The sequence below is a fragment of the Anabrus simplex genome, chromosome 3, assembly GCF_040414725.1.
Source record: "Anabrus simplex isolate iqAnaSimp1 chromosome 3, ASM4041472v1, whole genome shotgun sequence".
NCBI lineage: Eukaryota > Metazoa > Arthropoda > Insecta > Orthoptera > Tettigoniidae > Anabrus > Anabrus simplex.
Window position 1 is genome coordinate 13,213,084 of NC_090267.1, and position 15,380 is coordinate 13,228,463.

General features: G+C 39.3%; 1 protein-coding gene across 3 annotated transcripts in view; it reads right to left on the bottom strand.

Moving 5' to 3' along the window:
* Positions 1–11,955, bottom strand: part of LOC136866939 (uncharacterized) — a 155,706-nt gene extending 143,751 nt beyond the window's left edge. For all 3 annotated transcript variants that reach the window (XM_068226953.1, XM_068226954.1, XM_068226952.1), the window contains exon 1: positions 11,841–11,955. In XM_068226953.1, the coding sequence (XP_068083054.1) occupies positions 11,841–11,903 (63 nt within the window). In that variant the 5' untranslated portion in view covers positions 11,904–11,955. The remainder of the gene's footprint in view (positions 1–11,840) is intronic.
* Positions 11,956–15,380: the final 3,425 nt, after the last annotated feature.

A 15,380-nucleotide genomic window follows, 5' to 3' on the forward strand; every position in this document is an offset into this window, starting at 1 on the left:
GCAGACCCACCAAGACGCATGGCTAGTGCACACCATGGAGGCAACTACGTAAGCTATTTGGAGCTACTGGCTGTGCCAATGCACTATGAGAGATATTTGTCTCATTTTCAAAAATTGTTGTCTGCCTGGCTATCAGATGATAAAGATGTTGATTCCCATAGGAAACAAGAAATATGTGAAAATGAGACAAAGTCTGTCCCAGTGCATTGGCACTGCCAGTGGCTCCAAATAGCCTACACAGTGGCCTCTATGGTATGCACTAGCCATGTGTCTTGGTGGGTGTGCCGTTTACTAACTGGTGAGCTCAACTTGGCATGCTGGGGCAAAACGCTGGCAACCAGTAATGAGTTAGCTGGAAAATCTATAATGTCCAGTAACAGACTAAATATATTGGTATTAAAACTTTGCTCATTTGGAACATATATTTCAGCTTCCCTATGGGAATCAAGATCTTTTAATGATTACTGTTTGCATTTCTTTGTTTTCTTGAAGTACTTTCTGCCGGCCCCGTGATGTAGGGGTAGCGTGCCTGCCTCCTACCCGGAGGCCCTGGGTTCGATTCTCGGCCAGGTCAGGGATTTTTATTTGGACCTGAGGGCTGGTTCGAGGTCCACTCAGCCTGCGTGATTAGAATTGAGGAGCTATCTGATGTTGAGATACCGGCCCTGGTCTCGAAAGCCAAGAACAACGTCCGAGAGGATTCGTCGTGCTGACCTCACAACACCTCATAATCTGCAGGCCTTCGGGATAAAAAGTGGTCGCATGGAAGGCCAAGGCCCTTCAAGGGCTGTGGTGTCATGGGGGGATTAGAAGTACTTTCTTCCTTTCAATTTCAGCACCCTGACTTTTTCTTTTAATTTTTAACTTTTCTATCTTCCCTCCAAATCTTTCAACTGTAATTCAATTTCCTTTTCTCCAGTTTCCTCTTCTGATTGTTTTCTTTTTTCTTTTTCAGGTATGACTGATACAGTCTTCTTGAGGCTCAAATTGAGGTCGGCATTCTTCTATTGATAGTAAGGTTTCTCGATCCACCAACGTGTTTCATACTATCAAGGGACACAAGTGATTCTTCTAGAAGATTTTAGACTAGTAAATGTTTACTGACAGAAATGCCTGTCTCAACAAATGCATTACCATGGGACAAAATGAAACTTTACAGAACAGAGATCTTCATATTTCTCATATTCTCCTAACAGATTGTAGTAAAATTCATACAATCCCAAGTCACCTGTTCTGTTCGAAATAAAGTCATTAATCCGTTTGTTGACTCCTGCATTGACCTGAGCTTCCTCAATTATCAGATAGAACTGTCTTTTAGCCTTTTCAGCACTTTTATCACATACTCTTGTATGTCTGTGCAAGTTTGCAAAAATGAAATCAATACTTTTCGTTGCCAAATAGGAATTGAGCAATATCATTTCAGGGCCTAGGGCAGTGAGACCTGTTGCTAAATGTGTTTATAGAGGACTTTGCTCCCATAGAGACTTTTGACCTCATTCTTGGAAAGTAACATTTTCCATTTCAAGACATTTAAGTTGTTTATGTAACCTACTGGCAGTCCACTTTTTCTACTGAAAGCAGAATGGCACCATCTCGTAAGTCTAACTTTTGGGAAGTACTTGCTTCAGCTATCTTTTCAGACAAATCTCATCATTACATTTTTCATAAGTTCTACAAGTGACGTAAAATGGTAAGGCTCCGTCTTTTTTCTTTTCTTTTCGCTATTTGCTTTACGTTGCACCGACACAGATAGGTCTTATGGCGACAATGGAACAGGAAAGGGCTAGGAGTGAGAAGGAAGCAGCCATGGCCTTAATTAAAGTACAGCCCTGGCATTTGCCTGGTGTGAAAATGGGAAACCACGGAAAACCATCTTCAGGGCTGCCAACAGTGGGGTTCGAACCGACTATCTCCCGAATACTGGACGAAATTTAGCGACTGCAGCTATCGAGCTCAGGAAAGCTCTGTCAGGTTTCTTTCTGACTTTGAAATCTTCTGAGCAAAGGTTCAACAACTGACAAAATAAATCTAAAAGCACTTAATTTTGCCTTAAGTAGTGCATTCTTCACAGCTTCTCTAACGTATTGAAGGTGTTTGTTGTTTTGTTCAATGTACTCTTTCACGAATTTGCCAATGTCTGATATATTTTAAGAGCTTGATCAACACAGCATCCATTTTCCAACCATCTCATTGCAGTGAACTTATAAGGAAATGTGGTGCTTACTGTTATGTGTGTATATTTAGCACGTCGAGAAGAGCTATCTAGAAAGATTGTATACAGACCTGAAGAAATAGAAAATAGTCAGTCACTTTTGGAGATTCCACCTTTGATGGCTCCATTCACTGTATGCAAACTACATATGCCTACATCAAGAAGAGATTTGCTCTCGGGGTTTAGCACTTGCAAATGATTTTCAAGGTTTTTAATAAAACTTAGGTTAACATTCAGCCCATATTTCATAAAGATAAGTAGTGCCCATGAATAAACCTGTCTAATAAATGATCTGTAGCTGCTCTGCCTAAAAATACATTATTCCAATATTTTGTTGCAACATTTTGTACATTGACATCCCTAAACCTTACATACAAGCCCTTTTGTCCTCATTGGACAAGTCCGTTTAATGATTCATCAAAATACACAATGTAGTCGGAGCACTGTTTTAAGTCATTTTGCAAACTTTCTTTAAAATCCATGATTTATATCATAGGAAGCCTTAGTCTTGCCCATAGAGCAATTTTACTGTCTGAGAACATTGTTTTGAATTCTGTGGAGGTTTCATCACAAGAGGTTCTTGACTCCCGTAACAACCTGAAGAGCCCATACGACTTTGGCCAATGTAACATCATCTTCAATTACACTAAAAGGCCAACTCCTCTGACTTGTTTGCAGTGTGGATGTAGTGCTAACTCTTGGCTGTGTATCTTCTAGTTTAGATGGAGTAGAGGTATTCTTCGCAAAGAAAGAAACTGATGGCTGGGAAGACCTAGCTTACATGTATTTTATATGAGTAGGTCCTTTAGCATGAGAAGTGACTGCTTTTAACCGATATAACTAAGTTTCAATGATTTACAACACACCTTACAATAAGCTGCAATTGCATCATTTACCAATATGTCCAAACAAGCACTCAGTTCAGGAAACAATTTACTGTCAAGCCAAAGTATATTAAATGTACACTGCTTGTTAGCCATTGTCATGAGTTTCTAGCAAGCATCCTAGAACTGAAATAAAAAAAGAAAAACATAAGAATGGTTAAAAGAAATGACACAAGGACACAAATAAAATTCTAGAATTGTTGTGCACTTCTCCTGAAAAAATACCTGAAAAGAAATGCTACAAAAGACTGAGTAACCGCAGACTAGATCAGAAAAGTATCCATACAAATCCATCTTTGGAAAAGATTTCCCTGACTTTCCAGATATTTTGTCTACTTCCCTGACCAAATTCTTTTTCCGTGACTTTCCACAATGTGGACACTATGATTTATCTACTGTATATCTTTTACCCTCAGTTGCTAACATTTAGGCACTATGCTAAGGCCATGTCTGTCTCTTTCTGGAGCTGCTGATGTGTAGATGGTGTAGTATTGTGCTCAAAAATGGCACACTCCTCAAGCTTTAATATGAAGCTTGGATTCTTCAGGTTTCATTCAAATAGAGTGGGATGAAACTAAAACGTATAGGATGCTAAACATTATCATCTAATAAGGAAACTGAAATTCACCAGCAAGGAAAATCACAAGTGGTAAAAGTGAGCTTTTTTTTTTTTTTTTTTTTTTTTGCAATTTGCTTTATGTACACAAACACAGATGGGTCTTATGACTAGGATACGATAGGAAAGGCCAAGCAGTGGGAAGGGAGCAGCTATGGCCTTACGTGAGGTACAGCTCCATGCATTTGCCTGTCAAAATTGTGTACCACAGAAAACCATCTTCAGGGATGTTCGAATCCACTACCTCGCAGATGCAAGCCCATAGCCGCACGCCCCTAACTGTACAGCCAACTCGTTTGATGCAGATGAGTGACGTGAGTACTAGCTGTAGAATTTTCCTGAATGAATGTTATTATTTGTCGTGAACATTCAGTATATATTCACCTTATTTGATTATTTAAGTCACCGTGTACATTTCAAATGGTAATAGAAAACAGAGCATTCTGAAGCCATGGGACAGCAGCCACATTCACTTTTTTGGTATGAAAATTGGGAATAAATATTCAAGGCTTAAGAATTTCTTTAAGACTCCATGTTATTGAATATGCCAATCATGAGATAATTTTGCATCAACCTGTCTTATCTGGAAAGGTACCTGTCCAAGGAGTAATAAAAGAAGACTTCCTAACGTTTCACCACCTTACTTTTGTTTGTTAATATGTACCATTCCAAAACTGTGTTCTAAAATTCTGTAACTCATTAAGTTAAATTTAATACATTAGCAGATGTGATTTAGGGCTGAGCATAATTTGAATAGTTTGTGTGAGGTAGTTGGTTAAGAACATAAATAATCTTTCTACTCATATTTCTATGTACCTTCTTGTACTGTACTAGATCACCATGAAAATTGAATTTTGTGTAAATTCCTTTGCCACTTTTTGGGTTTGTGAATGATTTTATTCCCTGTTGGTGGCTTGATGTTTCGGCATGTTCAAAACTATGTTTGTGCAATATGTCCATACTTATTTTTGGATACTCTTTGGCTTTACATGGCTGAGATGTTTATATTTATTTTCATAAACTACTTTAAAAACCAATGTTTAGTTCATTTCCTCACCAATTTATTTTTGCTTTGAACATGGAACACATTTTTGTGTTTTTAATGTTATTTTTGCAGTTTACCTATGGTATTTCTTATTTATTAAAGTCATTTAAGATATTCTGTCAGTTTCTTATTGTCTTCACGGATTGTGATTGAATTAAGAATTGCCAAAACTTCCTGATTAGCCTTCCTGTGCTTCTTCACATTGTTGGCATTCCCCCTTTTGTTTCATGCTCATGTGGGCGTGTTTGGTTTTTGTTCATTCTGGGTTTTATTATTGTTGATTTGGTTTGATGCAGTGTATCAGACCTTGTGCATGATATTTTATCCATTTTTCTGGGATTATCTTAAAAATAGTGCAATTTGGTGTTTTTCAGCCTTCATTTAATTTGGTAATTTTAAATGATCATGAGGATGATTATGATGAATGCCTTGCTTCCATTGTTGTTGTGAAATTTTTGTGTACTACACAGTATTTCTTTCCTATGATATATATATTTATTCACAGAACACGCTATTTATTTCTGTTGATATTTTTCATAATTCTGTGACGAGAGTAACAAAGGCTAGGGACCAGGTGAAGGGAATGAGGGCAAAAGTGGGCATTAAGGGCAGCAAGTGAGTTTCAGAGATATTCATGGCATAATTTGACAGAGTGAGTAAAAAGGTGCAAACATACCCTAACGTACACTTCCCTGCATGTGCATGGATTACATACAGATGATTACTGACCACTTCTGAGACAGCAAGGTTTGTTCTGTAAGTTTCAACAATCTAACATTTTAACCAAAAGATGTCTTGAACTACCTGCACTTAATTTTTTTATCTTAAATGGTAAGTCGCTCCTGGAGTAACAAAAATAAAACACACCCCTCCACATGTTATTTGTCCACAAATATGGCAGCAGCTTGGAGTTGTGTGGATGATGTTATTCATGATTGCATGAGAAAATTGATGTTGAGATTCACAATGAAAGTGTGCGAACTGAAAATAATTCAACATCAAGTGACATGGTTAAGAGAAATCTTATTCAATTTCCTTGGAGCAAGCAGCAATATGTACTAATGTACTGTATAGATGGGATCTGGCTATGACAGCAGAGGAGAACTTAAGGAAGCGGAGATTTGTTTTCACTGGGATACTGACTGGAAGTTGATCGTGAGTGTAAATGAGACCATGGAGTGGGTATGAGAGAAGTTGATGATGATTATGACTGTAATTTAAAAGGGCCTAACATCTAGGTCTTTGGCCACTCATGGTATGATGTGAAACGGAACAAAATGTAATCATTCAAATTTAAAATTTACCACTGACTAGAATTTAAAAAGATGATGAAGAAAATGATTATGAATTGAAAATATCACAGGATCTAATTTGCAATGCTTTACATTCTTATACAATTATTTTAGAGTAAATTAAAATGGCTTAAAGTGGAAAAACAATAAATAATACACAAAATAATACATTATATTCAAAGTAAATTTTCAAAAACCCGCCAAAATACAGAAAGATATATTAGAGTTAAAGGAATTAAAATAAGGTTAACAAAATTGAAAAAAATAGAAACTTCAAGTTCAAAGATCATAAACAAGGCCACTATCCCTCATTAAATGGATGACAAGGTCTGCTGATTTGCTGACTGATCCTTAGAGCATAAAATGAAGTATACTGCACTATGACGTTACAGACTGCGCGTAGATTGGCCAAGCTCACTGCTCTCCGTAAGGATGTGTACTACGGTCAGAAGACCACTGCAAGTAAAAACTAGCGGGCTTCTTCCTTCAGTATGTACGAGTGCATGGCTATACTGTGGCTGATCCGAAGATTACATAACACAACTGTCTCTCTACGTTCCACCTGGAGGGAAGACATATATCTTTGTAGTTTATTTAGAATTTGGTAGCCTGTCACTCCAGCTCCCTAAGGGATATAACCAAATGTCTCAGCTCAGAATGAATATCACTTGCAGAAACCTTGGAAGGCAAAAGGTGCAGTGTGACCGCCTCCTTCACAGCCGTAATGGCTAAACTGCTTCCTGCTATACCCATGTAACTTCAGAGCCAAGAAAATGTGATTCTGGTGCTTGCAAATCAACACCCAGACCGCTGGTCCTGGATCCCCTGCACTAAAGCGTGCTGCAGGAAACATCTATCAATATATTACAGCAATCTCAACAAATCCGTAAGCAGAAGAAAGTGCCACTGTTCAAAGAACAGCGAATACCCCACAACTTCAAAGATAGCCTGGAGCTCGTGCTGTGCGCACTCTATAAGTTTCTGGTAGAGGTAAAAAGGAAACTCTTATTATCAATGAACGCATAGCCTACATTTGCTTCTCCCCTCAAAACATTTGTTCAAATAACTACTGAACTTGGATACCAGCTAAAAATGGACAGGAAGATCCTCTCATATACTGTGCCCTTTCCACAGGAGAACATGTGGAAGATTCACTCGTTGTCTTGGCTCCGGCAGCTGAAAAAGAAATTACTTTCCACATGTAGACTCTCTTCTGAGGATGGACCGTCGGCAGTTCCTCGTACAACAGGCATATAGGGGTGCAAACAACCAACTAAGGATCAAGCGAGCTACTAACAAATGATGTAACCAAAGACTGAATGAAATTTGAACAAAAAGATTTATTAAATAAAATGAAATTAAATTATGGATACTTTAAAAAATGCTAAAATTTACATCGAAATAAAACAGTACAGGACTATGATACTTCTTCTTCTTATGACGCCGTCTCCCTCCGAAGGTCGGCGATCCAATTGATTATGATTACACGTGAAACAGCAGGACGGAAGATTTCTATCGACGTATGTCCATACCATTACTTTCATTTTTGGTCCGTACTGAAAATAGCGATCTCACTTAAGTTACAAAAGGTATACATTTACTGTTCAACCTATTCAATACATATAATTATATGTAGTATGTCCATACCACCGGGGCAAGTCTTTCAACCTGGAATTTCTCCATCTTCCCACAGATCTTTTCCCATCAATCTTCCCTTGAATGATCAGTCGGAGCAGTTTGTATCGTTCACCTCTCATGATGTGCCCAAGGTAGCTGAGCTTATGCTCCCTGATGCTTATGAGAAGCTCTCTCTTCTTGTTCAAAATGTTGAGGACTTCTTCATTTGTCTTCTTTTCTACCCAAGATATTCAGAGTATTCTTCTGTATAAGTACATTTCAAACGATTCAATCTGCTTCTCCAATAAAGGGCTAAACGTCCAACCTTCGAAACCATACAGAAGGACAGGTAAGACATAACAACGTAGCATTCGAACTCTGAGCTGGAGGTTGAGTTCTCGGCTGGTGAATAAGGTCCTCATGGTATTGAACATGCTTTTTGCTTGTCCAATCCTGGATAAGATTTCACATTTTGAATTGCAATGCTACAGTAGTTCACTAGAGTTCCAAGATATTTGATGGAAGATAGGTTACTTGTTGGACGATCTTGTTGTTGATGTAAAGGGAGGCCTGTTTTGGTGTTTTCGAGAATACAAACAGCTTGGTCTTGTTAATATTCAAGGATAAACCATAGGTTTCACTGGTCCTCACGATGTTGTTTATAATGATTTGAAGATCACTAGGGTTGCTGGCTAACAGAATCATGTCATCAGCAAATTGGATGTTATTAATGATATAGCCATTGATCTTAATACCTAGATTAACATCTTCCATAGCCTCTCTGAACATAGCTACAGAGTAGATGTTGAAAAGGAGTGGGGACAGGACACATCCCTGGCGGATACCTCTTCGTATAGCTATGTCCTCAATAGTAGTTCCTTCTATTTTGACCTCTGCTGTTTGATTCCAGTACAGATGGGTAATGATACGAAGATCACCAACATCTACACCAGTAGATTTTTAAATCTCAACAAGTTATGCATGAGATACGCAATCAAAAGCTTTTCGGTAAGCGATGGAACAAGCGTGCACATCTACATTCATATCTAGGTATCTCTGGGTCAAAACATTCAAGGAGAAAAGAGCCTCACGAGTACCCAGTCCATTCCTAAAGCCAAACTGAGTATGTCCAACTTGGCGTTTGCATTTGAGGTAGATTCGAGTGTGGATGATAAGCAGAAATACCTTTAGCACATGGGACATTAGGCTGATCATACGATAATCATCACAATGTGATGCACTAGCCTTTTTAGGTATGGTGACAAAAGTAGATCTTAGCCAGTCAGATGGAATTCTACCAGATTTATACATTGCGTTGAATAATGTAGTTAGCAACTCTAGTCCTCTGGTACGGCCTTCAGCAATGAGTTTGAGAGTTTCTGCATGAACCTTGACCGGACCTACAGCTTTTACATTCTTCTGGAGTTTCATTGCATACGTACTTCCTCTTGGGTTATATTTAGACTTGTTTTGCTGCCTTCGCCAATAAAAGGTGGTTTGTCTGGCCTTACATCGCTAAATAGTTTTTCAACATATTCATTCCCCCTCTCAACATATCCTTTCCAACACTTCAACTTGTCTTCGACTCCTAAAAAATGGTGTCATTGGCATCCCTCAGTATAGCTTTACATGGCCTGTGATATTTCCCTACAAGTTCCTAGATCTTCTTGTGGAGATTAAACAAGACATGTTTCTCTTGGAGAAGTTCTATTTCTCTGCATAGTTCATTTGCTTCCCTACACTTCCTCCTCACTGTCCTATTTAGTTCTTGGTATTGCACTTTACTTACATCTTTCACTTTCTGTCTTTGGTCCATAAGCTGTAGAATATCTTCTGTCATCGATGGCTGTTCGAATGTCCTATATCATTCTCTTGAGTATCAGTGAGTATGTTCTTTAGTGCAATCCAACGTGATTCAATATCCTCTGTTTCCAAGTTGTTTATTGTATTCATACATTCTTCGAGCTTCAAGGTTGTTTGAGCTCGAAATACGTGGTCGTCAAGGCTCCTTGTATCGATGCGCTTAGGTCTGTCAGAGCGTATGTTATTGACAAAATGATGAAGTGTCAAGTCCATGATGACGGGATTATGGTCGCTGTTAACATCTGCCCCAGGGTAGGTTTTGACAGCCTTCACGTATCTTTCCAGATGATTTTTGATGAGAATGAAATCCATCTGATACCTGATAATATGACCTTCACAATCTGCAGGAGACGTCCATGTATAAAAGCACTGGGAATGTAGCTTGAAAAAGGTATTAATAACAGAGAGCTCTTGTTCTGAACAAAACTGAACTAGACGATCGCCCCTGGCATTTCTGTCACCAAGTCCATATTGTCCAACAATTTCTTCCTCTGCACCGAGACCTATCTTAGCATTGAAATCACCAAGGACAAGAGATACATCCCCTTTCTTTGTAAGAGACATTGCCTCCTCTAGAATGGAATAGAATTCTTCGACTAATTCGTCATCCTTATCGCCAGTTGGAGCATAAGCCTAGATAATACTCATGGGACGATGGGAAGTTTGCAGTTTAAGAAACATGACACGCTCTCCAAAGGGAATGAAATCGATGACAGACTTCGCCAGATCAGACGAGAGGAGCACAGCCAGTTCATATTGATGTTGAGGATCGTTACCACCAGAGTCATACAGAACACCATGATGAGTTTGTTGTGTTCCTGCGCAGGTAGCAGGTAGGGACCCTCTTGGAGGCAGCCCTACCCAGAGAGTGGTGCCCCTGCCTATGTGAGTCCCAGAGCACACTGACCCGGTGTGCAGCATCTGGTAAGGGTCCCTTGCCAGGTTTACGGTGAAGACCTCAACGGCAGCTATGTTGGAGAAGATAGCCTTCGGTACAGCATAGATGGCGGAGGAGGCAACCTAATTGTCCAGGACTAAACGGACATCTCCTGTTAGAGGGCAGCAGCTCCAACAGTACCATGTAATAGCACATGAAGAAGGACTTCATTAGTGGTACTAAACTGGATGCGAGAAGCGCAGCTGTAACAGCCACCATGGTTCTCACACTGCGGCACAGAAAGGAAACGGAAGTCCTACTCAGCTATCTTTCCAAATCTTTCAATATGATTATGGTTACAGATAAAAAAAAGGCCCTCAGTCTGGGGCACCCCTTAAGTGTGGCCAGTATCCAGAATTGGGGAGATAGTAGGTTCGAACCCCACTATCGGCAGCCCTAAAGATGGTTTTCCGTAGTTTCCCATTTTCATACCAGGCAAATGCTGGGGCTGTACCTTAATTAAGACCACAGCCATTTCCTTCCCACTCCTAGCCCTTCACTGTCCCATCGTCGCCATAAGACCTATCTGTGTCGGTGCGATGTAAAGCAAGTAGCAAAAAAAGGTACAACGTGGAAGAGAACCTGGAATGTCGGCATGGGGCTGTGAATGCAGTTCGAAGTACCTGAGTTTCTTTCAAAAATGTTTAATTAATCATGTTACTCCAAAACATTTTAAATCATCAGAAAAAAAGGGATTATGAAAGGGAGACCAGAATAAAGTTCACCAAATTTATTCAAATCAAAATTAAATATCTGCATACCAAGAAACCCCAGCTAAATCAGAAATTTTATGACTTGCAACTTCAAATTTCTAGTCTACAATGAGATATGCTGAGAAATAATATAGAACTGTCGATGTACTACATTCTTAGGATATCTTGGAGAGAAAACTTATTACCCTTATAAATGAAAGTAATAATACAAGACAGTGAAACAAGGATAGATTAGAGAAGGGAAATAATCATCACTGGCCGAAGAATCTTAATAACAATAATGAAATAGTGAAAAGGGTAGCAGAAAGAGAGCAGGTCATTGCCAAATTGAGGCAGGAAAACATCTGATGGCCATCAACAGCGACATGCTACAACGTGCAGGAGCCCACCATACAACTGTCTTGATGTGTTGTCTGATGAAAGGAGAACACAATGAAATATCTGCAGATGTACTTCTCAAAAGTTGGAGTTGCAAAACCATTCCAGATGAAGTACTTAACAAATCACACATTTAAAATATGCTGAATCATTCGGTATAACCTCGTATGTACACAAACTAACAGAATAGTATGCGATATGATTTCACTTAAAATATTAAAATTAATTTATTTAATTAAGTTTAAATACTAAACACTACAAATTGATCAGGAATGACACTTACAACAGATGTACTTGCTCCTCCAAGCCAGACTGGTTCCTCCTTTATCTTTACATTCTGGTCCATTTCCAATGCAACTGAAATATTCCTATGAGCAGAAGTAAGAGATTTCCACTCACTGAAACAAGTAACAGAAAATATGTAATAATGCTATTGTTATGGTTACAAGCCAGCAGGCAGGCAGACCTGTAGCTTTCAATGATGGACAATTTATCTATTATATCAGCACAATCCCCTGCCTTGCACTGAATCCACCTCACAGGGACATGGCTTTTACGAGGGTCGATTCATAAGTCATTCTCACGAGCAGGAGGCAACACGGAAAATCTAACATATTCACTTGGAAATATAGGGCATGTACTTATGCATAGTGCCTGAAGACAAATTCTGACTTCAGGAGATTCTCGTACGAAAGTGACAAAACACAGGCCATTGGTAAACATTGTTTTATTATGGTTTAGACAGCAAATACACAAGACTACATACAAAGGACAGGTCTCCACTGGTTACAGACCTTCAAAATAATCATCCAAGGTTTCCACTGTGCATTGCCCGCGGTGGGGCAGGCGCTGAATAACATTCGCTGCATGTGTATCGCTAACGTGTGACATCTCCCTCCGAAATGCTGTTAGGATGTCCTCTTTGTTAGCAAACCGTTGTCCACGTAATGACTTCTTGACTTTGGGGATTAGATCATAGTCACATGGGTTCATATCATGTAAATAAGGCGAGTGTGGAAGAACCTCCCATCCTCACCGCTGTAAGTGATGCTGAACGATGGCAGTAGAAACTCTACCCCGCCACTGTTCTATAGGGCATGGCATGCACACCTAATGCTTCCTGCAGCTCTGCATGTCATTGGCGTGCATTTCTGCTATGGAGTACTGCTATTTTAATATACAATTGTTGCTCCTGTTTGTTGACTCTCACTCACGCACTGAACTTGGGCGCATGCTTAGAACCACACTGTTGTTTACATACACCATCTAGTGGCATCATACGCAAGTACATACCGTACGTTTCCAAATGCATATCTTAGACTTCCCGTGTTGACAACTGTTCGCGAGAAAAAAAATAGTTGCCATGACTTATGACTCGACCTACGTATTTCAAATGATCTACGTCCAATGACTTGGACTGAACCGTGGGCAACTTGGTAAGAAATCATTGTCAATGCCAGTACATTATCAGTTGATCCTGCAGGTGTGTACTCTGCTTTGATAAAGATCTTCATCTCGCCATATCCTGTGCTATTACAAGTCATTATTTTCAATAATTACTTACAATAAATTAATTGTTTAACATTTGATATCCTGTGCTACAGTCCAGATCTGTAGACTGTTTGATACAAATTTCCATGTCACCATACCCTGTGCTACCCTCCAGATCTATAGACTAGTTTGACACAGATCTCCATGTCACCATATCCTATGCTACCCTTCAAATCTGTAGACTGGTTTGATATGATCTCCATGTCACTATATTCCGTGTTGACCTCCAGATCTAGAGAATGGTTCGATACAGATCTCCATGTCACACTATCCTGAGCTAAACCCCCCATTTCTACATATCAATAGAAAACTCAATCTACTATAATATGAACCCATGCCCTTTACTGTCAATTGCTTATAAGATATTCTCTAAAGTTCTACTAAACAGAGTTCAAGAACAGACTGACCACCTCATTGGAGAATACCAAGCTGGTTTCCGATAAGGAAGGTCGTGTGCAGAACAAATTTTCAACCTCAAAATTATACTGCAAACAAGAGCAATAAGGAGTCAGAACACCGTAGTCATCTTTATGGATTTCACAAAAGCATATGACTCAATAGACAGACAAACCTTATTTTAAGTCCTAGAGGAGTTTGGAATTGACAAGAAAACTAGAGAACTCATTAAACAAACCCTGACGGATACCATCTCGAAAGTCAAGTTCCTCGGAGATATATCTGACCCGTTTGAAATCAATACAGGGGTCACACAAGGAGATGGACTGTCCCCGATCCTCTTCAACCTAGTTTTGGAGAAAATAATGAAAACTTGGGAAGAAGCTCTGAAATCGGAAGGGATAAGAGGAATACACCTAGGAAGAGAAGGCCAGAACTTGGAAATTAAATGGCTAGCTTTTGCCGATGACCTTGCCGTCTTAGCTAAAAATCGAGAAGGCGTTATAAAGATGATAGAGAAACTGTACAAAATCGCCAGAAAAGACGGTCTTAAAGTTTCTTACGGAAAGACGGAGTATATGGAGTATAGACACCGAAATGAGAAGTACATGGAGATAAAGTATGGGAAGATTAAAAGGGCAGAGAAGTTCAGATACCTGGGAGAATGGATCCAACCCAATGGGCTAGACAAAGAGGCTATCAAAGGAAGAATCAGAAAATTAGAATTATCCTACAAACTAACCCAGAGTATGGACAACAAACGGGCAATATCCTACATGCCAAATTCCGACACTATCATTCAGTAATCAAACCCGAAGGATTGTATGCCTCAGAGTGTCTTATTTTGAATAAAAAAGGGGAGCTACAAGAACTGGAAAAGAAAGAAAGTAAGATCCTAAGGTAGATTCGCGGACCCCAGAAAACTACTGATGGAACCTGGAAAAAAAAGGAAAAACAAGGATCTTTATAAACATACGGAAAAGATCTCAGACACAATGAGAAAGCGAAGGTTGAACTTCTAAGGACATCTAGTAAGAATGGATGAAAGCAGACTGACCAAGAGGACCTTTAAGTACATTGTAGGATTGAAGGCCTCCACTAAGTGGGTAGAAGAGGTCAAAAGAGATGCAGAAGAAGTTGGAATTACACTAGAGGTGATCAATAAAAGGAAAGAGTTTAGAAACATAATCAACAAAATCAAATTTTTTGAGGACAAACCACCTAAAAAGAAGCCCAACCGGATAATCTCTGAGGAGGAGAGAAAAATACAAAGCGAGAGAATGAAAAGGTTTTGGTAAGAGAAGAGAAGAAAGGCCAACAAGCCTAAAGTTATATGCGGTCCACAGTTGGCCAAATTAGGAAGGAGAAGAAGAAGCTGAAGAACCAATGCTCTACCAAATACCTATTCCATACAGCTGTCCTTGAAATCAGCAGAAAAAATCCAATCAATCTCCTAAGGTCAACTCAGGCCTAACCTTCCTCCTCTTATCTAACTTATTAGTGACCTGAACTATCCATCTAAATTTCAACATATATTGGTAAAGCCAAATTTCAAATGTGTTTATTTTCTTTCTTTCTTTCTTTCTTTCTTTCTTTGTCTGCTGTAATCCTTGCCTCTCTTTCAGATGGTGAATACTCCACACTAATGTGATCAAAAAGTCTTCATGATCTGAGTAGTTTCTGCACTGAGCACTGGTTATCGAGTATTACTATAGTGACACACTTCAAGAATGGCTACCAGCTCCTCGCAAGTGCTATGCGTAAGTTTGTGTGTTTGTGTCTAACTGAATAAAAGGGGCCCTTGATGTCATCCCTTGAGGTACTCATACTCAACATCAAAAGAGAAGTTACGAAGATATATATTGGATCACAGAAA